The following is a 22,621-nucleotide window of genomic DNA, read 5'->3' as shown; positions in this document are numbered from 1 at the left end:
TTTTTGAGGTCCACCATAAAGGGGGCAAAACCATACGATGGATAATTCCTTGGAGGAGGAGGAGGAGGAGGAGGAGGAGGAGCCAAGGCATTGATTGGTAAATACGTTTAAAAGGAATTAAGGTTTCATAAATGTTCAAGAATTATTATTACATATAGCTTCTACCAGACCATCATTGGCCAAGACACGGTAGTATCTGTGCAAAACATTGTAGCACAAGTGTAGGTAGTTGGCATGCAAAGTCATATATAAATAATAATAATAATAATAATACTATCTATATTCTATGAGTATCCTTGTAAAAAGTTCAATGCAAGCAGCCATTATTATTAGCACACGATAATGAGAAAGGCTTCAGCTCCTCATGCACAAGAAAACTATAATCTGCTACTGAGTTTGTCAATAGATTTAAAATTGCCTAGGGCATCCATCATCTAACTAACACTTGTCAATATTTCAAAGAGAATAAAAGAACATTAAATCATGGAACAAAATTTGTCATGTTAAACTGAAATATCCACTTTGCCTGACAAAACAAATATTCCAAACATGTCACTCACTCCATCACACAAAACAAAATTAATCAATCATATGATATCATTACGGGCAGAGAAAACAACAAAAAGAAGCTCACAGTGGTTGATTTTAATGCCAACTAAAACGACGGAACGAGCGTACTAACTACTACAAGTCTTAGCTCTTCGATGCAGGTATTACAAGACTTTAGCAAGGTCTTAAGAAAGAAAGGTATATGCTGATACAACAAAGACAAGACTTCATAGTCGTGGTCAGCCCAAGGATTTCAAACCGATATTTCTGTCCTGGAAATTAAAATGCCATCACTATCTGCATAGAGCCACTCACCATCACAAATCCTAGTCCCTGCGATATTCACCGGTACGTGCTTCTCTCCATATCCTTTCTTGTTTGCCTTCATCGGATGAGAACCCAAAGCTCTTACACCGATATCACATCCATTGATCTCATCAACATCCCTAATGCAACCATTAACGATGATACCAGCCCACCCATTGTTTTGAGCCTGTTGAACTGGGTTACCACCCAAAATTGCACAACGCATGCTTCCGCCACCATCGACAACCAAAACTCTACCGTTACCTTTCTCCTCAAGGAACTCACGAACAAGAACATTGTCCTCAAAGACCTTAAGAGTGACAATGGGGCCAGAGAAGACCTGCCTTCGGCCATAAATTTGAAATATTGGTTGAAGTGCACGAAGCTCACCATTAAGGATTAGATGTGGATTCGCATCACATGCTTCAGCAGTTGCTAATGGTAAACCAGCCATTGTTGTTTAATCAAAAGTACCTAGAAGAAAAGGCAACTCATATCAAGAAAAGAACACCTACGGGATGGTTTGTCTCCATAAATAAAATGGCTGAAAGAACCTGCTAAACATTGGAAATATAATAGCCATAAGATCAATCTAATTGGGTATTACAAGTGATCGAGTGCAATGCTGCATTGTTGACTCTCAGCTTTTCTCTGTTGAAACAGAAGCTAATATGTTCATAGCTGAAATTTAAGATCAGGCAATAAAGACAGAAATAAGATTTAATTTAGACCCTGAACAACATGCATTTTGCAATATCCTACTTGCACTTGTTTAAACTGAACCTATTAATCAATTTCCTTGCTGATGGAATTTCTGGAAGAAAAACAACTGTCCTAACACTAACTAGAATTAGCATTGTCTATGCTTGCCCAGGTTTTCCTACCATTGAACTTATTTTTAACAAGATATTGATTATCAGGATCCACGTAAGCCTCGACTCGCATTAGCAGATATATGCTTGCATTTGTATTCCAGCAAGTTATGTCAACTTGCATTTCCTGGCATAATGATTTATTATTAAATACAGCAATCATCAGTATCTAAATAAGTATCAAGCTGGAATCAACCGTATTAAGCTTCCTAACGAGCTCGTATTTAGAGTCATCTTTTGTTGCTTCTGGTACATCAAAATATTTAAGACTGATTTTACTCTAGATTAAAGATCTTCAATTTTAAGTTCAGGCAAAGAAACCGTGTTCTTTACAGAACATTAGTGAAAATCCCGACACATTGACACAAGACGTTAAATGTTAACTGTGTCTAAAAATCATGAACACCAATAATATTCAGAAGTAATCTCAGTTTCATGCAGCATAGCGCAGCAATACCTGAATCCTCATTTATAGTCATCTAAAAGATAGTTTCACCTCCTAGGTAGTAGGTAGCTACCTAAACTAAAGAAGAATTTGTGATATGTCTCCTGAACTGATTGCAACCTAAAAATTACTGCATTTATGTGCTGTCCTCTGTGATAGGACCCCGTTAGCCCACCCTCCCACTGTAGCACATGTCAAATTGATCGTGCGTCATTACAGTGTACAAGTTAATTGGTCTTCAGGTCCAAGAATTCAACTTCCGATTTGTGAGCTACACTGGGCAGGTTATGCTTCGGTGACTAGCAAAGAATCATAACCATTTTGCATTCATAAATTTAGTTCTATTTAACAATTTAAACCAATTAAATAAACTGTTCAAGTCATTATATGGAAATTTTCAAAAGTAAAGCACCAAAATCGACATAAGGCATATATCAATTGAGTGACAACCTCAAAAGCAACTCGGATCCCACGTGTGAAAAGGATATCATCGTGAGCAAGTTCAATCACTTCTTGATTTCTAGTTAAAGAATCACCGAATTATATATCCATTCAAATTCCATCTTAAATGAGAAACTTAATATTTTATTTCACAGACAATCCCTGTTAAATATTCGGGAGAAAGCTGAGCTGTAATGAGCGTCTTTGAAGCTATTTCAAATGCAGTAACAACATACAAAGTACAAAATCATGCCGCCAGCATAATCCAAGGGGCCTTGACATTATCACTTCTAAAGTTCTTTTTCTTATCCAAAAATACCACCAAAAGCAAAAGTAATGAGGAAAATCCGTGTAGAAAATCGCCCCAAGAACCTTGATCTAATAAGGACAAGTAAAACTGCCACATGCTTCAAGTTTCTTCAGGTGTGCAGTCAAAATTCACTAAAAAAGGAAATATATTAAGGCCGCCTCTATTATGTTTGTGCACTCCAACTACTAATTAGAATTGCTATACAATTTGAAGCCCCTATCATGCATCAAAAGAGTATAATGCGTTTACGCCTCACCATAACACCATACCAACTAACAATAGCGATACGGTGTATTACACGAGCTCAATAAGGCTGATTTCATTAAACCAGATCCAGCAACGAAGCTGCTCATTACCAAGAATATCTGATACTTGTACGATCGTAGTTTATTCCATACGAATCCACGGAAACCCATTGAGCCAACACAAAACCGCGAGAAATCACAAGAGTCAAGAAGAATCTCGCAAAACAAACCCTAATCAGGCAGCGAGAAGGCAAATAATTCCGGATTCGCCGCAAAGATCGTGGGACGGCTAGAAGAAAAGCAATCTGACGGCAAGAACGGCGAGATAAAGGGAGGGATCGTGGTGCTTCTTACCTCTGCGAGATCGACGGTGAAGGGGGTCAGCTCGAAGGATGGGGGAACACGGCGTTAGGTGAGGGATGGGGAATCCGGAGGAGGAGAAGATGACGGGAGTCGTTAAGGCATCCGCCTCCGCTACCCACCTCGTCCGTTAGATTTGGAGTCCGGACTCCAGTACTTTTATTCGCCGAATCGAGATGGCTTTGTGGAGTCCAACGCGTCCACCGGATTCCGTCAAACTGTCAAAGTCGACGTCCGGGCGCCCGCAACGACTCTCTCTCTCTCTCATGTTTCGTTGTTGAGTTGCCCCAGAAAAGTTTGCAGGATGATGTGGCCTCCACATCAGATCTGGGAAAGGTCGCATCAGCCTGTAAACTTTCCTTGGGTGATTCAATCGGAAAATAAAAGGTATGAGTTTTTTTTATTCTTATAAAAATAAGTAACGAATATAACATTCGGAGTGGTGAATTTTGTGATAAGCTGTTAAAATTTTATCAACCAATTCGAGCCGTGGAGTATTGTTTTCGTTTTGATGTCTATAAATTCATTTATTTATGTGTATTTATATTTTTTGAAATTTATAATATGGCTAATGATCATAATATTAAATTAAATGACAATAAGAGGAGCAAAATTTATGGGACTGATAATTTCCTCTCTTTTTTTAAAGTGTTTTATGATGATTATTAACTTTGTATACTCCATTTTTCATGTTCTATGGTCACATTAATATGAATAATAGATATATTTTAATGCCTAAAATATTGTTTTTATAATAATATGACTTGATTAGAAAATAATATTAATTTTTATACCGTCGTATTTATGTAAGGATCCGAAACAAAGACATTATTAGCATGGTGATAGTATCAATTATTTTAGTTAATAAAATCTTGATGATTGACATGCTCTTATTATTAAAAATATTATAAGAGTTTTGAAGCCTATGCATTGAGTTAGGCCTCATAATTATATTTCATAATTATTAGGGTTCAATTTTGAAACATATTAGTTTTAATAAGGATGTCAAACCCTAAAATAGGAGAGATTATAATTCATATAAAATTAACTTATAAAATATCATATGGATATATTACTATTAACTTAAAGCTCAAAATGAATAATTCAGATTCAATAAAATTAATAGATCAGTTATCATAAACCGCTAGAAATTAGATTCGATTAAGCCATCAAGTCATCCTACTTCACAGCGTTCACATAACACAGCAGCAGGCAAACAGTCTTCTGCTGCTCAGCAGATTGGCATCTCCCAGGGGAGCACGCACACACCTTTACTCTCTTCCTTGCAGCAAACGAGTCATCCTTTTGTGGCCAGCAAAAGCAAGCATCTAAAATAGCTGTCAAATGTTACGGAAAGTAAACAAGATTAAACCCACTGACTGACCAGTAGCAAGTAGATGAAGAGTGATCGAGGTCTAGCAGATGCTGAGCAGATTCAGAAATGACACTGCCTTCTGGCTGTAATAAACGAGTGCCGCAAAGAAATCCAAGGCATGCTACTGCTTCCAACAAGCAATTAAAAGCTTTTAGAGCTGAGTTCAGTGGGTAGATCAAATACCAGCAATCACTCGCTACAGTGTTTGCACACTGCTCAGATGCAGGAGGGAGAGATGGGCACAGGATTATTAAGTTTCATGTGCAAGCAGTGAATTGATGCATGTGATGTGATGTGATGTGTTGTGTTTGCTCCTCCAACCCAACTCAACCTTCAGATAAGGCAAATGCATTGGCCAGATGGTGGAGTTCCGGAAGTAGTTCCTTATGATTATGATTCTGTACTGCTTTCTTGCAGTACTTGTTTCCAGTTTCAAAACATTTTAAATATGTACTTTTTCATATTGCCTTATCTAATGGAGTTCGGAAGTGATTTCATGCTCTCTAATTGACTCATTAATTTATGAGTTATGTTCTTACATCTTATTATGATCCGATTTAACTCAATAATACAGAAAAATGTGTGTGAAATAGAGAGGAGAGGGAGAGTTCAAATGTTTGCCAACTCCGAGAACGAGGAGACAAGAAAGGAGAGTAACTTTTTTTACATGCATTATCGTCTCTTCCTTCACTGAATCACACCGTAAATCGAGTCCTGGAACACCGTGCAAGACTCCACGGATATCGAAGCACTCGCACATCTCCGAATCTTTCAGAGATCGCTTCGGTCGTCATCATCACATTTCTCCTTCCTTTTCCCCTCGAAATAAATCATACAGAAGAGGTCGGAATCTCGATGCCTGTTCCGGGCACTGAACTGCGAGACGCACTCGAGGAATATAAATCCATGCGCATCTTTTCTCGAGAAGAGAAGCTGGGATGAGCCAGTCTGCGATTCGCACGGCCTGTGCCGGTGTCTCTCGCAGTGCTCGAGCACATGGAGTGGATGACGGAGTTCGAAGCCTCGCAAGCATCGTCTCTTGTATACTACAAGAAGATTTGCACCTGATGACGTGACAGCAATGAGGAGTTTGTCCTTTGGCGAAGGGAATGTTAAGGTCTTTGCCCGGGCCTGATCCTTGCGGGGTGGAGAGCACGGCATGCGGTAGGCTTCAAAGTCGAGGGCAGGTGATCTCAAAGTAGTCGCTGATACATGAAGTAGTTTTGTCTACACATCAACTCTCAATCTTGTGCAGTACTTGGACGACTCTACTGTTAGACCGGGCTCGAGTTCTCTGTGCAGATCCCGGTTTGCCGTCTTCTTCTTCTCTAAGAACTCGAACTGCACCGATCTTGGCTGGCACACGGACTCGGTCCGGTGCGTTGGGGAACACCTGAGAAATAACGTGGGTGGGATGATGACCCAAGGAGGATGCTTCCATTGATGACGGCACGGCTCTCTCATCTCGCGCATGTCGGACTGGGACGTGCGCGTGAGAGAGAGAGAGAGAGAGAGAGAGAGAGTACATCTTGGTGGAGAAGATGGAGATTACCTCCGTGAATGGTACATCTTCTTCATGAAATAGCAGATGAGAGCCTCAAAGTTGCATTGGGATTGATGTTTTCTTACTACTGATTAATGGGATTTTGGTCGACACGTAAAATGAAGGTTAGGGAAGAGAACATAAACAAGAAAACTACAAACAACATGTTGAAGCAAATTAATCAGATTTATCGAGATAAGCATAAAAGAAATCAGAACCATTCTTGGCGATGCAGATCCGAGATTGACAGCTCTCCGGACCAGCGGTTCCGCAGCTAGTCACATCAAACAGCTCGATATGACCCTCAAAAGTTGGAACACACGCGCCCGGTTGGGGCATAGCCTGAGTTGGTTCGGCTAACATACGGATGTGACTCGGCAATCTGATTGCGATCGGGTGGGTCTACTTGCAGCTGGCCCCACCCCTCGTGCAACTTTAACATCTCAAACATTTCGAGTACATACGCCGCGTACGTATACAGTCACGGAATCGGCGTGGACAGGTGGCTGTGGTCGTGTAGTCGTGCGTGTCTCTCTCGCGTACGGGATGCGCCTTTTTTCGGCTAACCGGACAGATGTGTCACGTTGACAGCTCCGTTAGACGATAGGCGAAGCAACCAAGGGGTTTAGGGACCCGTCAAAGGCTGGGAACCCTTTCGCTCAGGTACGTGGCGCGGGTACAGGTGGGCCGGACAGACATCTCGGTACCGATCGACACCGGACAACTGATCGGCCATGATACTTTCAGGGGTGATGGGGCGGCCACATCATTCTCTGAACGATAGTCTCCTGGGGGGTCAACCGCGGCCTGATGGGGCCGAGCACGAACTCTTCCGCGCAACCTCTGCTGTGCGGCTCGCGGCAGCGTTCGGGGGAGCCGCACTCTCACCGTGACGTGCATCACGCTCACTCTCTGGTGCGACCCACCGGATCCCTGAACCCTGCTGTGCCAGTTCGGGACACCGGAGTCGCAGCGATTGAGAGAAGGCGAGTTTGTGGTGCCGACGCGTGCCAAGTAGGATTGGCCTTTACCGGAGGTAAAATTTGGGGGTATAGGTTTCGTGTTCTCCAAAAAAGCCGGTGTTATGTTCAGATACACTAAAAGCGACTTTATTCTGGCCGGAAGGGAAGGCAGCTGCCAGTCGAGAGCTCTAACTTCTCTCACTCGTTTCATGAGATGAAAGTGAAATGTACTCTCCCTCCCTCCCTCTCTCTCCTTTCGAGCTCTTCCCAATCTAACTCGCTTACTGCGGGACTTTATCAGCGTTCGGGAATGTTACGGTGAAGGCATCACTCGTTGCCTTGTTCTTCTCTTCTCCAGCGGTCAACACTGTTGGCCTTTCATTCAGGCTTAGAAGTGCATCAGTCGGTCTAACAATCTTCGAGGAGTGTGGGGGAAGGTCCACCGGATCCCATGCCACTGGGGAATACAGAGAGAAAGAGAGAGAGAGAGAGAGAGAGAGAGAGAGAGAGATAAATAGAGGTTTTAAGAGGCCCGAGGCCGAGAGTACAAGAGATATAGTAATTATATTGGAGAGCAGCAGTAAAACCAGAGGAAAGCATCCATCCCTCTCCTTTCCTATGCGCCTCTTCGCCGCCCCTGACTGGCTCACGTGAAGCCACTCCCGTGCTCAGAGTTCGACGGATTCGCTCGCTTCAGCCACCCACCAAGACTCATGCCCTCCTTCTCGAAATCGAAGTCGAGAGACCCGAGCTTTCCTTTTCCAGCGGGAGCAATGTCACTCGCACCTGACTTCCTCCTCCTCTTCCTCGTTCCCGTGGTGGCAGCAGCCTTCGGACGACCGCATTGAACCACCATTTGCACTCCCCAGCCCCTTCTGCTATGCTCTTATGCTACTTTCTCTCTCGATGGAATCGCAGCCCGTTTCTCCAAGGTGCGATTTTTATCTCTCCTTCCTCCTCCTCTGTTTGTCGTTCTCTTTCCTTCGCGCTTCCGCCGCCGGCGACTTTGATGCGCTTCTGGCCTTAAAGTCCTCAATAGATCCTCACGGCTCCCTGCCGTGGCGGCGAGAGTCCGCCTCTGGGCTCTGCGGCGGGTGGAAGGGGGTGAAGGAGTGCTCCCCTGATGGCAGAGTAACCAAGCTGGTGCTCGAATTCCTCAACCTCACCGGGTCATTGAACCGGGAACTCCTCGCTCCTCTCGACCAGCTTCGCGTCCTCAGCTTCAAGTCCAACTCGCTCTCCGGCAACATTCCCGACCTATCCCCGCTTGTCAACCTCAAATCCCTCTTCCTCAACGACAACCAGTTCTCCGGCCGGATCCCCGAAACCGTCGCCGCGCTCCACCGCCTAAAAGTGATCGTACTTTCCGACAACCTTCTCTCCGGCCCCATCCCGACGTCCCTCGCCGGACTCCCACGGCTTTACGCGCTCCTGCTACAAGACAACCGCCTAACGGGGAAGATCCCGGCCTTCAACCAACCCAGTCTCAGCTACCTCAACTTCTCGGGCAACAACCTCTCGGGTGAGATCCCGGCCACCCGCGCCCTCGTCCGCTTTAACCTTTCCTCCTTCCTCGGCAATTCCCACCTCTGCGGAGCTCAAATTGGAGCCCCCTGCACCCAGAAGTTGATCTTTCCGCCGCCGTCCCTCAGCCCAGAGTCGTCCTTTGGCCACGTAAATGCCTTTCCTCCCTTTCTCCCTCCCACCCACAATAAAAGCAGCAGGCGAAGGATCATAGGTATCGTCGCCGGCTCGGTCGCCGGGGCGGTGTTCCTATCGATATGCTTGGCTCTCGCGTTGCTATTGGCATGCAAGAGGAAGCTTAGAAGAGTGGTCGAGAGCCGATCGATCGGAGTCGGATTGGGTGGCCGCAGCAAGCCCGCGGAGGAAGACGGTGGCAGAAGAGGAGAAGGCGGCGGAGACGGAGGAGGAGGAGCAGGAGGCGAAGGAGCGAAAGGCGGGTTCTCATGGGAGGCGGAGGGGATCGGGAAGCTGGTGTTCTGCGGCGGCGTGGGTGAGATGTACAGCCTGGAGGAGCTACTGCGTGCGTCCGCGGAGACGCTGGGGCGTGGGACGGTGGGGAGCACGTACAAGGCGGTGATGGAGTCCGGGTTCATCGTGACGGTGAAGCGGCTCAAAGAGGCGTCCCGCCCGCCCGCGGACGAATTCCGTCGCCGGATAGAGGACCTCGGCCGGCTACGTCACCCCAATCTGGTGCCCCTCCGCGCCTACTTCCACGCCAAGGAGGAACGCCTCCTCGTCTACGACTACTTCCCCAATGGCAGCCTCTTCTCCCTCATCCACGGTCAGTTCCCGGTACTCTGTGTCTTCTGTCTCTCTGCTAATTTTACGTTTAAGTCCCTCGACTTATCTTTTATTATACATATCACCACATAGTAACAGTGTCGACAACTCATATAATATGCGTAAGGGTACGCCACGTAAATATGGTACTTTTGGATTGCACATGAGATGGTGAAGACGAAGCATAGGGAAACATGATGAGTCAAGACGGGAACACAACCAGCATTCAATGCTGGATCAAGTTGGCATCGATCAGATGAATTGACGCATCTACTTAACTGGACCGGTTGGTGGTTGGCTCACTTTATTTTGAGCAGTACTAGTGCCACTTCGCTGTGACCACCCCATTAAATGGCCACCGATTGGGCGGAGCAGGTGTTGCTCGATCTCCGTTCTCGGTGAAAGCTCTACTTGTACTGCTTTCATGTATGAGAGAGATTCGTGTGCAGAGCAATTTGGAGAATCACAAATCGAATGCTACCGAGAACGGATTTGTGTGCTGCTTTCGACCCAACAAGGGTTGCCCGATTCAAAGTAAAACCTGTGTCAGGAGAGGCGGACGTTCCTGATCTGTGGCGGTGGATCCGCTGGCTGCCGGTGTGAGCTGTGGTAGCTTGGCACCGCTCTACCTCGTGTCTTTATGTCAGTACTTGTCTACCTTGTAGCCTTCCCGTTCAAATTTTAGATCGCGGTCAAAACAGTCTCTGTCCTGGTTCCTGACGACTGTTGTTGCTGCAGCTCTCTCTCATTCCTTGGGGCGGGTGGGGGGGAACATTAAATGGCCTGCTCGCATCGAAACAGAGGGTGGTGGGATTTCAACCATGATTTAGGTTGGCCCAGGTGGCCAAGCTTTACCTCTCACTTTTTGTGATTCCTCCTCTTCTTTTCTTTGCCGTGTTTCTCTCTCGATCATGCAGAGCTTGACCTCTCCACCACCGCCCCCCCACTGTACTTGGGGACTCGTGGTGTGTGGTGTGGGGCAGCAAGAGATGGTCACGTGGAGATCTTGTCGCATCTGTTTCGCGGTAGTTAGCACCGCTAGGGTAGTAGGGTACATTAAAAAAGCAAGAATGGTATGATTTGTGTTACCGTGTTAAGTTGCATGGTGGCATCGGTTCTGCAGGGTCGCGTCCATCCGGGAGCGGGAAGCCGCTGCACTGGACGTCGTGCTTGAAGATAGCGGAGGACGTGGCCACCGGCCTCCTGTACCTCCACCAGAGCAACCCGCCGGCCGTGCACGCCAACCTCAAGCCCTCCAACGTCCTGCTTGGCCCAGACTTCGAGTCCTGCCTCGCCGACTATGCTCTAATCCCGTCCCTCCTCCTCCTTCCCCCGGCCTCACCCCACGACCTCGCCGCCCCCTCCTCCTCCGCCGCATCCTCCTCCCTCTTCTACCGCGCGCCCGAGTCCCGCCTTCCCAAGCCCTCCTTCACCCCCCTCTGCGACGTCTACAGCTTCGGCGTCCTCCTCCTGGAGCTCCTCACCGGGAAGACCCCGTTCCAGGACCTGGTGGAGGAGCACGGCGCCGACATCCCCCGGTGGGTCCGCTCCGTGCGGGAGGAGGAGCGGAACGACTCCGGCGAGGACCCCGGGTCGTCCGGGAACGAGGCATCCGAGGAGAAGCTGACGGCGCTGCTGAACATCGCTGTGGCGTGCGTAGCGGTCGAGGCGGAAAAGCGGCCGCCGATGCGGGAGGTGCTGCGGATGATCAGGGAGGCGCGGGCGGAGGTGATGGTCTCGTCCAACAGCAGCGACCACTCGCCGGGGAGGTGGTCGGACACGGTGCAGAGCTTGCCGAGGGAGCATGGATCGGAGGGCTTCGCGGAGAGGGATTAATGACGACGAAGGGAATAATTTGTGTGGGTGCGCGAGCGATTTCCTCGAGGATGGAAGTTGTAGAGCGCTGTAGCGCGAGTGTACCAAAGAATGTGACTATTGTTTTCCCCCGAGACTTGAAAGAAACTACTGGTTTTTGTTCTGGTCTTCTGTTCCACTAGTTTTCCCATCTTTTTGTATCTTTCATTTCAAGTTCATGATGTATTGTTTTCTTTTAACTTTGAAGGGATAAAAATAATGTTTCGTGTTTTATCTACAGCTTATTCCAAAGCAGAAATTTGAGATATATGTCAAAAATAAAATAAAAAACTTATGAGAGATGCTTATTAGATTTCATGAGCACAACCCAAATTGAGGTTTACAAGGGAAAAATTCATATTCCAAAAAACCAGTTCCGAAATGATCTCTATTACATGGAGGCATCCTTCATTTTAAGCCAAAATTCTTGATTAACAAGAAGCATGAACTACAACATCAAATCTGAGAACCATGCATTTACAGGATCTGCACTGAAGAAACTAAAGAGCATCAAACTGCAGCCATCGAACATTTTTTTTTTTTTGCACATATATGATTTCAAATCAAGACTTCACAGCCTCTTGATGTAGGTTGTTTCTGGACCCACAATCATGGTGGAATGATCATTGTGGTTCTCAACTGAGAGATTTGGATTTATTAAAAGGATGAAATATTCAAGATGCTGCTGAACGAGCCCGAGCTGCAGCTCTTTCCAGTGCTCTCAAGCGGTTCGCTTCCATTCGTGCCCTTTGCTCTTCTGTAATCCGACTTTTGCTTGGCGTGGAGACACAACTAGCTGCTTCTCGATTTTGTGACACTGGTTCCTTTGTCGAACATAGCTGACGGTTTACTTCTGAGGCATGCGTCTGTTCCTGCTGCAAGGACTCACATGGTTCCTGCAGTTGCAATTGTAGTTTTGAAGCACAGGTTAACATCTAGGGTGATAAAACCAACAAAACTTTGTTTCCTATTAGACAGTTTCAAAGCATAAACTTTGTTTTAGCATCTAAGTTTTAACCATATAATTTCGACTAGTGAAAGTTGAGCTGAATGAAAGGTTTGTGTACAACTAAACATGTATGAAGCTGCTGGATGAAAGGTATTAGCATGTAAAGTAAGCTCAAAACTACCAGTACAACGGAGGAAATTATTGTCTAAAGAACTTCCAAACAGTTGACATTGCCACATGCAGACTTGAAACAAAGCTTAATCATCTCTCACGGATCCAATTCTAAAAAGTTATTCATATTAACAAACCATTGATTGCCCCAGAAGTTCTTTACTGCAAATCCTATTTAAGACATTACATGGTTGTGCTTGATCTCTCATTTCCTGCCGCCGGGACATGAACATAGTATGCAAATGCTCTTGTTAACTTCACCTAATTCCAGAAACAGAAAATGATCCTAAATTCTGCAATCTATCATACAGTTTTAGATCAGCATTTACCATTTGCTTCATAACATTCAAACTAAAGATCAGGGATGGCTTATGTTGGTCAGCTGTGTGTCAAGTTAATACATAAATGAACATGAAACTCTCATCTGAAGCCTGGCCTTTATTTATTCTCTCAAAATTCTAAAACCAAGTTGACCCGACATGCAAACTCGGTTGTTGGTTCACTAAACTTGATTGCTGTATTTTGGGGTGCCCCTGTGGGTTTCGCAACCCAGAATCAGTTGATGCACACTCATAACAAGGTGCTAAACCAACGCTCATACCATGTTCTAAATAACAATCATTAGGAAAGAAATAAGAGTGTGCACTCAAAATTGAAAAACATGAATATATTATGATATCAACAGCATTGCTTATTACTCAATGGTCTTGAGGGCAGCTAATGTGAGATGAACCATCAGCGTTCTCAAGCAGTTAAACATCAATTCAAAAGGTTCAGGAAACAAAAATGAAATAGAAGATGACTATGCAGGAAAAATCTTAAATAGTGATTACAACGAAAATTGAGAAAAAAGCCTAACGTAAGTAAAAAGATTCTTGGAAAGAAAATTAGATGGTTAAATGAATTTTCCACAGAAGAAAAGGCAAAATGTGTTACTTCAGTAGCCTTGTGGAAAATCTCATCAAACATCTCTTGAATGTGATCGGCTTCATGACTCTCTAAAAATGGATCTACTGCATCAGCAACTGGATCTTCAACGACAGTATCATCTGCAATGATCAAAGGTAAAAAAGATCAAATGAGATACTCAAAGTCATGCTACAAAAACATTGTCTTTGTCTTCTTTCCATGAAATTTCCTACATATATAAAAGCCATAAATGACATGTGCTGACATCATATAGGTGTAACTTAGCATCAGAATGCTAGATCTGCCTGTGGTTTACTAAAGAGGTATAAAATGATGGATCAACTCATAAATGGGAGCTGATTTCTTACCACAGAAACAAGTTTTTATCATTCCTTTATTTTAGGTGTATTTCGGTCTATACAGGCCAATTAGCCTCTGGTTTGCCTCCTTTTGAGGATGCATGGCAGTTGCAAAAAAAATTGCAAGCATAAACTAAGTTTAAAAGAAATGAGATTGTAAGACAGTTTATGCAACTCAGATGGAAAGTCCAAGCAGGTATCATGTACCTTGTTCTGTTTCTGGAGCAACTTGTTCAACAGGGGGTTCATGCAGCTTTGTGGGGTCTCCTCCTCTGGCAACTCTCTCATTCAATTCTGAGATGCATCTCTTGCGGAAAAAAAACGAGGAATAAAAAGAAACTCAGACATGTATTCACTTGTGAGCTTCAGTTGAGCAATAATATCTTGGAACAATTAGCTAATTATTCTGATATGATCAGAATATTCATCCTGAATGGTTTTCTTTGAACTTAGTTTTTGTGATCAATACAAACAGTAATATTTTCCTAATATTATAGAGAAAGCAATTATCAAGACCTTGTTCATGAGAGGAAGCAGAAGAGAACATTTTAACATCATCATGTGAGACATCTCTGAACTTAAAAATAGAAGTTATGTGTGAGATTTGCTGATGCATCTAGCACAACATAGATGGGCATATATTGAAAACCAATCAAATTAAGCAACTGAAAGGATAAAGCTATAATGTTTTGATAGGAGTTTCATAACATGAGCACAAAGCAAGAACAGAAGTTTCAAGTGCACCAAAAGATCATTCCTCTTAAAATACTTCAAAAAAAAGTCACCAATTTCAACATCTTTAGCCCTAGACTCCAGAATCATTGTGAACAGGACATCCAACCACAACATAAGAAACAGATTACAGCATATTTACTCCAGGTAACATCCTCATCGCTAGTAATGCATCAACTTGAGCTTGTTCAAAGGTACAAAATGTGCTTGGTTGACAAATAATTTTTCCATGCTAACAACAGCTCCAGAGTGACTCAAATAAGATCATATGAAGTTAAACTTAGTTAATACTTAATATGCTATTTAAATGAAAACCTGGTCCCTTGGACTATCCCTGCATAATCAATGACAAGGTATGCACCCTTTGTAAATGAAAAGAAAATGCATAATGGCCGTGGTGCAGAGTTTAAACATGAAATGAAATATCAACCTAAGGTAACAGTTGGAAGTCCTCATATTCGAAACAAAATGGGAACCAAGATCAACATAGAAAGAGGTAATTAAGATCTAGTGTCAACTTCTATCATTACAGAAGGTTACAACCATGTGTATGAAAAGTTAGAAGTTAGATCCCTCTTTTTTACTGTATTCTCATATTCTGGAATAAGTACATGATGCAAAACTAAAGCATCCTGTGTTTCTCTTAACTATACAATTCAGACGCCATGTACCTGTATGTAGCTTCCAACAACAAAGGTAAGAGAAACATCAGTGACAGTTTACTCATAGATAAATCAGACAAACAATCTACAGAGATTATTCATTTTTTTATTAAAAACTTTGGATTTGGGAAAATCAGCTTACCCTGACTCGCTTGCTGGCACCAACTTGCTCGACCTTGTGTACAAACTGATCAAAGGAGTAGTAAGGGATCAAATGCGAGTGCCATTGTGCATACAGACCAATCAAGTTACCAAGATCAGCCACCTGGAAGCAAAACACCAATACTAACTGAGGAATCTGATCAAAAGCCAACAACAGCACTTCTGAACTCTTCTTTAGGGAAAAAGCTCCAAACAATTTTCAATCATCGACCGGAATCAAATATTTGCGACAAAGCAACCTTATAATTCCGATTACCAACAGCTGCATAAGGAGGATAAGTAAGCGGATAAAAAACCCTAGAAATTACGACAGGGTCAAATGATCAATATATAGAAAGATTAATGGTTGCCATGGGAACTCTCCAAAAGTGAAGGAAAAGATGCATTATTCAGCATTGAACGGTTAGGATACACTAACGAGATCGGATATGATAGAGAAACTCGAAACCAACAGCAAATGCTACTAATTGGGATGGAAAATCGAGTAGAAAGGGGCTTGCAGGCACAATCGATCTGAAAAAGCACCTAGAGAATACGTGTTGATCTGTACCAAGACAAGAAGAGGATTACCTCATGGCCGCGCCCATGGTACTTGAAGGCACGAGGGAAATGGCGGAGGACGTAGCCGAGGCCATCGTCCGAGAGCAAGAGATCCGGAGTTAGCTTGGGCCTCGTCCTCGGGGCCTTCTTGGCGCTGGTCGCTGCAGCGGCAGAGGGCTTCTGGGGAGGCGGCTGCTGAGAGGATCTGGAGGAGAAGGCAGTAGCCTTGTTGAGGCCAGAGCTAGGGTTAGGGTTCCCCGAGGAGGAAGGGCAGTCGCGAGACCAGTGCCCCGGCCTCCCGCACTTGAAGCACCCGGTCGGCGCCGTGCCTCCCTTCCGGTTCCTCTCCATCCGTCTCTCTCTCTCTCTCTCTCTCTCTCTCTCTCCTCCGCTCCAACTCTTCGAAGGTCTCCTTTTCTACTGGGCTCCTTTGGAGTGCGAAAAAGTGGCGGGAAAATTAAGCGCTGGTTCTTAATGTATTCCGCCATCTCACCAGCACAAAATCTAACCTCAAGCCGTAAGAAAAGAGCCACGGCGATTAGGTAACGATCAAACCAGGACACCCCTCCTGAATCTGCGCAGCTACCCAAAGTCCACACAAACCCGGCGGTCTCTCTCACACACTTGGTTAATTAACCCAAGGAGGCCCCAGCGGCTCGTGGCGACCTCAAGTGGGTAACTCCGACGTCTCCATCTTTCGGTGACAATGAAACAACCACAAATCCTCGATTTTGAAGCTTCCTATTTACCGTCCTCTTTTTATTATTGACCATTTTTGGAAAAAGAAATCTTTTATTATTATTGTTATTATTATTCACAATTTCAGTATTACCGATTTTATCTTTTATTTTTTTCATCTTCACATCCTCTTATTTTATTCTCGTTGTTGCGATGTTACTCGTTACACTCTCCAATGCCTTTATACTAATGTCATCTAAGCTCGTGCTACAACCCCTCGATGCTCGTCAAGATGAGGGAAGAAGAATCGAGAGAAAACGGAAGAAGGAAGAAAAATATATTTATATTTTTAATTTTAAAAAAATTTAAAAACTATATATTAAAAATGATTTAAAAAAATATGATTATAAATTGTAAAAAGATCACAACTAACAATCTACAATGAATTTACGAGAAAAACCTTCCGTTTTAAAAATTTTCATAAAAGATGTCGCTCCTTTATCGATTTCAAAATAACATAACGATCATTTATAACATACCAAAAAAATTATAGTTATATTTAAAAAATATTATAATTGACATAAAGTAATATTTTAATATTTTAATTAGTTTTGTTTGACTTGTTTAGTTAATCACATTTTGCGATACAAAGAAAGTGGGATAGTAATGGAGAAAGTTAAAAATGAAATAATTTTTTAAAAAAAATTCACCTAATAATAATAATAATAATAATAATAATAATAATAATAATAATAATAATAATAATAATGTTGTTGTTGTGATCGTTATTGTTATCTGCCCGATTTCGAGGTCAACCATTCAATTAATTTTGACCAGCTTCTCAACTGCCACGACCACCCTCGGCTAACTGCGCTCCTCTTACGCGTGGTCCGTCTCCTTTCCTTGGCCACTAGGAACACGGTTCGCTTTCGTCTCTCCATCCGGACGGTGGCGATACTTCTTATCGGAACCCCATCGAAAGAAACGAACAAGAAAAGTTCTCCTTTTTCCAATCCAATCAGAGAAGAATCATCGGTGAGTCCTTCGATCTGATCGCGATCGCGATCGCGATTGCCTCTTCTCCTCTTCCTCTTGGATCCTTCAACTCGATATATAATTTTTCGTCTCCCTTTCCGTTCAATTCCATCGGATCCCCTCTTCTCCTCCTCTCCCCCTCCCCCCCGGTCCCCTTCTCTTCTAGAAATGGTGGTGGAAGAAGCTGCTACGGCCGCCGTGGTCGATCCCGCAAACTCGTCCAAGGGAGGAAAGCAGCCACGCAGGGGGGTTGTCTCCCGTCTGTGGAGAGGGATTTTTGGGGCCGACGATGACTTCCAGAAGAAGTTGGAGCACCTCTCCAAGGAGGAGGCATCGGTCCATGCGAGGTTGAAGAGAAGGGCTAAGTCGTCGCGGAAGATGACCAGGAATATCATAGTATCCTCCGTGATTCTCGAGGTGAAATATTGCTCTTTTTTCTTGTCAACTCCTTCAATTGGAATGGATTGATGTGTTTAAAATCAGATTTTTCCTCTCTGTTTCATTGTTCATTGTCTAGTGGCTTTGATAAATTTGGGGGGGGGGGGGGGCGCAAAAAAAGTCCTGGAGGTTATGTTTAAAACAAGGAAGAAAGTTCTATTCTCTGACGAATTGGAGAATAAGTTTAGAAGAGATGCATTGATTAACTTTGCAACGTGCACAAGTAGCCTAGTTATTAATTATTAAGTGAAATAAATTAGAAAACAAAACCCAAAAAAAATCATAATAATATGGAAGATTTAGTTCCAATTGGAGGGTAATCTTATACATTGTTGAACTTCTTAGTATAACCATCAACTCCAATTTTCTTATACTCGGTCTTAATTCGGTTTGTTGTGGTTGTTGGTTTCCTGACTATGATGTTTCCCTACTTAGGTCACTTTCCCCTCCAATTTTCATGATTAATATATAGCCATCTTTGGTTGCTGACTAGCTGGTCTCATCAATATATTTCCAAAGTTTCCAGCCTTGTTAATTGCCTGTGTCAACTTTGTGGACAATTTTCTGCGGTATCTGCCTGCTATGCTATGGCATTCATTCTTGATGCAATTCAAAAGTTCCTTTCTCTTATATTTTTCAACCTAAAATTACTTTCTTTTTCATATTTTCGCTCAACATCATATAGAAGATTACCACAGTTTTCTATCTTGATCTTTCACCTTAGGATATTCCTGTCTGGAGTGACAACACAATCTGCTCCTGTAAACCAGCAACTATTTCTTAGGCAGTAGACTGCTTTACAAACTTATCACATGTTGTCTTGTGGAATAATACAAAGTCAACTCTCATAGTCTGAGAATTTTCATGTTTGACTTGCTGTTGCATTGGGTTATATATACGTTGGAATTTGTTGATGATACATATTGGATTTATTTGTTGATTTAGTTTGGCGCAGGGAATTCCTGTCAACATTGGTAACTCTTGGCATGTATTTTTCTTTTTGACTTAACGAATTACTTGGCTACTGACTTAAGAAAAAAAATTCAAGTCTGATCTTGGTTTCTGAAAGCAGCTACTTCTTACCAGGTGGTAGCCGTGACTTGTGCTATAGTCACTACAAGATCAGTGGACTTGGATTGGAAGATGAGGGCTATTCGTGTATTGCCCATGTTTGTATTACCTGGCTTGTCAACTATTATCTACTCCGCACTTGTAAGCTTCACAAGAATGCGTAAATATCAAACTCTTCACCAGCTATTATTAATTTAATAGTTTATTCCATTTGCTCCATACTTTTGTATGAGTCGCCCGATATTAGATAATCTTATAGTATAATATTTCATTTCTCCATCTTTATGGTTTACATATGTGTTAGTTAGTCCATTCTGTAAAAGTATCTTGGTTTATGCTTTCTAAAATTGTGGGTAATTGATCTCGTTTCCCTTTCAATTATCTTAGTATACAGATATTGCAAATAGTTTGAGTGAACTACTTGCACAAGGAGACTATCTTTTATGAGTAGAATATATTTCCATATGAGACAATCGATTAAAGCTCATTGGCCAAAAAGATATCCACGCAGTCAGCCCCAAGCTGTTGAGACATTATGGGTGTTGTAGTAGTTGTTGGGACACTATGGCTATTGTAGTAATTTCTGTTGTACAATTGATTGAAGCCAAAAGTGGTAGCTATAAGCATCACTCGGTTCCCCATGGAAAAAAGCAATTTAATCTATTCTAAATGATATCATACGGTATGGTTTTTACCAATTATGTTTCATTCACAGTGTCTTGTTTATTTTGAATAGCTTTGTTGCTTAATAATCTCATTCAGAATGGGCCCCACATGTCCATCCTGAAATTCTATTTTTCATAAGACTGGTTAAAATAGTCTACATATGGTTAGCCATTTAGACCATGAACAGAAGAGATGATGCACAAATTTTGTACTCTGAGAGTAAGTTGGATATTAAGGGATAGATAACTATTATTTTCTAGGTCATTGTAATAGAGTTTGAATGTCATCATAAGAATAGATTTCCTTGGCAAAAAAAGCAATATGTAACAGTGATTGTAGCTTCTAAATGTTTGAAGCCTTGTGATTGTTTTATGATGTAATTGGTCAGGTCAAGTAAATTAAAAATATTTTCTATTCGCATATTAAAATGAGATGTATGGCATTGATTTTCGGAATTTTCATCTGAATTAGTTGATGTGCTGCAAAGTTCATGTGAATTTCTTTTATATGACCTCCTTAGTTTGTACGTAAGGGGAGTTCTGCTTTTTATTGTGTGGTCTGTCATTACATTTGGAAGGAAGCAGAGTTTGGGTGCTTCATTAACATTTTTTTAGTTTCTGTTTGTAACGGTGGTTGCTAGATTAGTTTAGCACCACAAGTTTGGCTCATTGCTCTGGTTTTCTTCTCTTCAATTTTCATTATCTTCCTTTTCTTTAACAAATTTGCAGGATAGTTACTCCACTCCTACCTAAAAAGGTATAATATAATTCATGTTGCAGTTGTGGCACCGTCATGCCCAATCTCAATTTGCTCTGTCCATGCTTGTGGATGCCTGTTATTACACATTGCTGTTTGTTGAACTGAGTGCAAATATGTAGTAGATTTCTGTTTTTAGATATTTGTGCATCAGGACATTATACTTTCTTTTCTACAGTTGATGATAAGGACCAGAAAACCCTCGAAAGGCTACGTGCTGAGAGGCAAGCAAAAATTGATGAGCTCAAGGAGAAAACAAATTATTACAACACACAACAACTTATTCAGGTTTGTTCTTGATATCTCTGTTACCCTTGCACGCTTGCTTTCACTCTCTTATATTGCTTGCCTGCTGTTGTGTTAAACATGTTTTGGGGTAAAATCATGGCCCTCTTTTTATGGTGTACTTTGTTCATTTTATCGAACTTATACTCCATGCGTTCCTTAATTGTGCTGCTTGCTGGCATTTGTTAACGGTTGTTTAAGTGTGTATATCACTGACTGAACTTTTGAACCAGAGGTATGATCTTGATCCTGCTGCAAAGGCGGCGGCGGCAACTGTTCTGGCATCTAAGCTTGGGGCAGATTCTGGCTTGAAAGTCCATGTGGGCGATGAATCTACTTCAAGCACACTCGGTAAAAGCAATGATGTTGAGCTGGTGCAGTCTTCTGGGCTGCATAACAGGAAACCGATGCATAGGAGAGGTCATAGCACCGGGAGCAGCACAACATCTCAGATCATCGACAAAACACTTAATGAGTATGTTGCCGATACCCAAGAAATTGGTTCTCCTAATCAGAGGGTTGTTGAACACTTCAGAGGTTCAGCCTTTGACGATGGAGGTTGGCTTGCTCGGGTAGCCGCACTGCTCGTGGGAGAGGATCCAACTCAGTGCTACGCACTGATATGTGCCCACTGCCATATGCATAACGGTGGGTAGAGCGATGCCCATTACTTTTCCTAACTGGTTTTCTCAAAACTTACGGATGGAGTATATATGCAGGACTAGCTAAAAAAGAGGATTTCGCATACATAACATATTACTGTCCGCACTGCCATGCTTTGAATGGAGGGTCAAGACACTCAGAGGAAGAATTGGGATCCAGTTCAGGGAAGGACACACCTACCTCTTCACTAGATGGTGATGCTATAAGTCGTAGCAAGAACAATGCAAACTCGATTACCAGAAATGCTGTTGTGAGCAGCTTAGCAACTGTAGCAGAGATTCCTGGTGGAGGAACTGATGAGAACGTGCTCGATAAGCATGGTAGTGGCAGTCCTGTTTCAGCACAAGAGATTCCTGAGGAGGTTGATGAGAAGGAGCTTGGTAAACATTCTAGTTGAAGCTTAGGATCGCTGTTCGAATCGGTTGCTGTGTGATGACAAAGTGTAGTCGGCTTTCTTTCATGTGTATATGATTAAGACAGGTGTTTTCACCTGTTAGTAGATGCGTGTACTGTAATAAGACCGATTTGTTGATGCCTATTTGATGAAATTATAATGTTTCATTAACTTTTGGAAACTAATTATCTGTTTCCAATTTTTTTCATCCATATAAAAAAAATGCAAATTCTCAAAAACAATCCTAAGTTTTTTTTTTTTTTTTTTTTTTCTTGTAGAGTGATCCCTATTTAATTTATTTCTACATAGGTTTTTTATTTTTCTAAATGACAAGATTATTCTTGGCTTTCGTCTTATCAGTCTTTGTCTTGTTGTGGTTGTTTTTGTTTCTCATACGTTGTTGTGACATCCTCCTCCATCGCCAAGGCTCTTGTTTGTCGTTGCTCTCACATTTGCTCTCTGTGTTTGACACAACCTACGTTTTCGTTACAGTGAACCACACAGAGGAGAAGGGAAGAGAAGCCCCAGCCGCCCCACTGTCATCGGTATGATGAAAGGTGATGAGACGAAAGACGACAAAGAACC

The 22,621-nt window shown here is 42.8% G+C and overlaps 4 protein-coding genes across 6 annotated transcripts; 2 read left to right on the top strand and 2 right to left on the bottom strand.

Annotated features, from left to right (window-relative positions):
- Positions 1-579: 579 nt before the first annotated feature.
- Positions 580-3,677, bottom strand: LOC135623364 (putative 4-hydroxy-4-methyl-2-oxoglutarate aldolase 2). 2 transcript variants are annotated; one of them, XM_065126274.1, is made up of 2 exons: positions 3,523-3,677; positions 580-1,329 (listed from the first exon to the last, which is right to left on the bottom strand). In XM_065126274.1, exon 2 carries the CDS (start codon positions 1,307-1,309, stop codon positions 803-805), a length of 507 nt encoding a protein of 168 aa, XP_064982346.1. In that variant the 5' UTR covers positions 1,310-1,329; positions 3,523-3,677; the 3' UTR covers positions 580-802. The 2 variants fall into 2 exon arrangements, with proteins under 2 accessions (XP_064982346.1, XP_064982350.1); XM_065126278.1 differs by lacking the exon at positions 3,523-3,677 and adding an exon at positions 3,399-3,506.
- A 4,129-nt stretch (positions 3,678-7,806) lies between these two features.
- Positions 7,807-11,702, top strand: LOC135623363 (inactive leucine-rich repeat receptor-like serine/threonine-protein kinase At1g60630). The gene is made up of 2 exons (XM_065126267.1): positions 7,807-9,713; positions 10,836-11,702. Exons 1-2 carry the CDS (start codon positions 8,297-8,299, stop codon positions 11,546-11,548), a joined length of 2,130 nt encoding a protein of 709 aa, XP_064982339.1. The 5' UTR covers positions 7,807-8,296; the 3' UTR covers positions 11,549-11,702.
- A 214-nt stretch (positions 11,703-11,916) lies between these two features.
- On the bottom strand, positions 11,917-16,460 carry LOC103978230 (uncharacterized). The gene is made up of 5 exons (XM_009393945.3): positions 16,081-16,460; positions 15,491-15,613; positions 14,162-14,261; positions 13,623-13,735; positions 11,917-12,462 (listed from the first exon to the last, which is right to left on the bottom strand). The coding sequence occupies exons 1-5, from the start codon at positions 16,399-16,401 to the stop codon at positions 12,241-12,243; spliced, it is 879 nt and encodes a 292-aa protein (XP_009392220.2). The 5' UTR covers positions 16,402-16,460; the 3' UTR covers positions 11,917-12,240.
- A 1,141-nt stretch (positions 16,461-17,601) lies between these two features.
- LOC103978231 (uncharacterized protein At2g24330) lies at positions 17,602-22,221 on the top strand. Of its 2 annotated transcripts, XM_009393948.3 has the most exons (6): positions 17,604-17,763; positions 17,930-18,180; positions 19,288-19,432; positions 20,873-20,982; positions 21,213-21,627; positions 21,699-22,221. In XM_009393948.3, the coding sequence occupies exons 2-6, from the start codon at positions 17,932-17,934 to the stop codon at positions 22,037-22,039; spliced, it is 1,260 nt and encodes a 419-aa protein (XP_009392223.2). In that variant the 5' UTR covers positions 17,604-17,763; positions 17,930-17,931; the 3' UTR covers positions 22,040-22,221. The 2 variants fall into 2 exon arrangements, with proteins under 2 accessions (XP_009392222.2, XP_009392223.2); XM_009393947.3 differs by having other exon boundaries at positions 17,602-18,180.
- Positions 22,222-22,621: the final 400 nt, after the last annotated feature.

The sequence above is a fragment of the Musa acuminata genome, chromosome BXJ1-3 (assembly GCF_036884655.1).
Source record: "Musa acuminata AAA Group cultivar baxijiao chromosome BXJ1-3, Cavendish_Baxijiao_AAA, whole genome shotgun sequence".
In the NCBI taxonomy this organism is placed as follows: Eukaryota; Viridiplantae; Streptophyta; class Magnoliopsida; order Zingiberales; family Musaceae; genus Musa; species Musa acuminata.
Note: the sequence above shows the minus strand (reverse complement) of the source record. Positions and strands in the feature narration are given on the sequence as shown.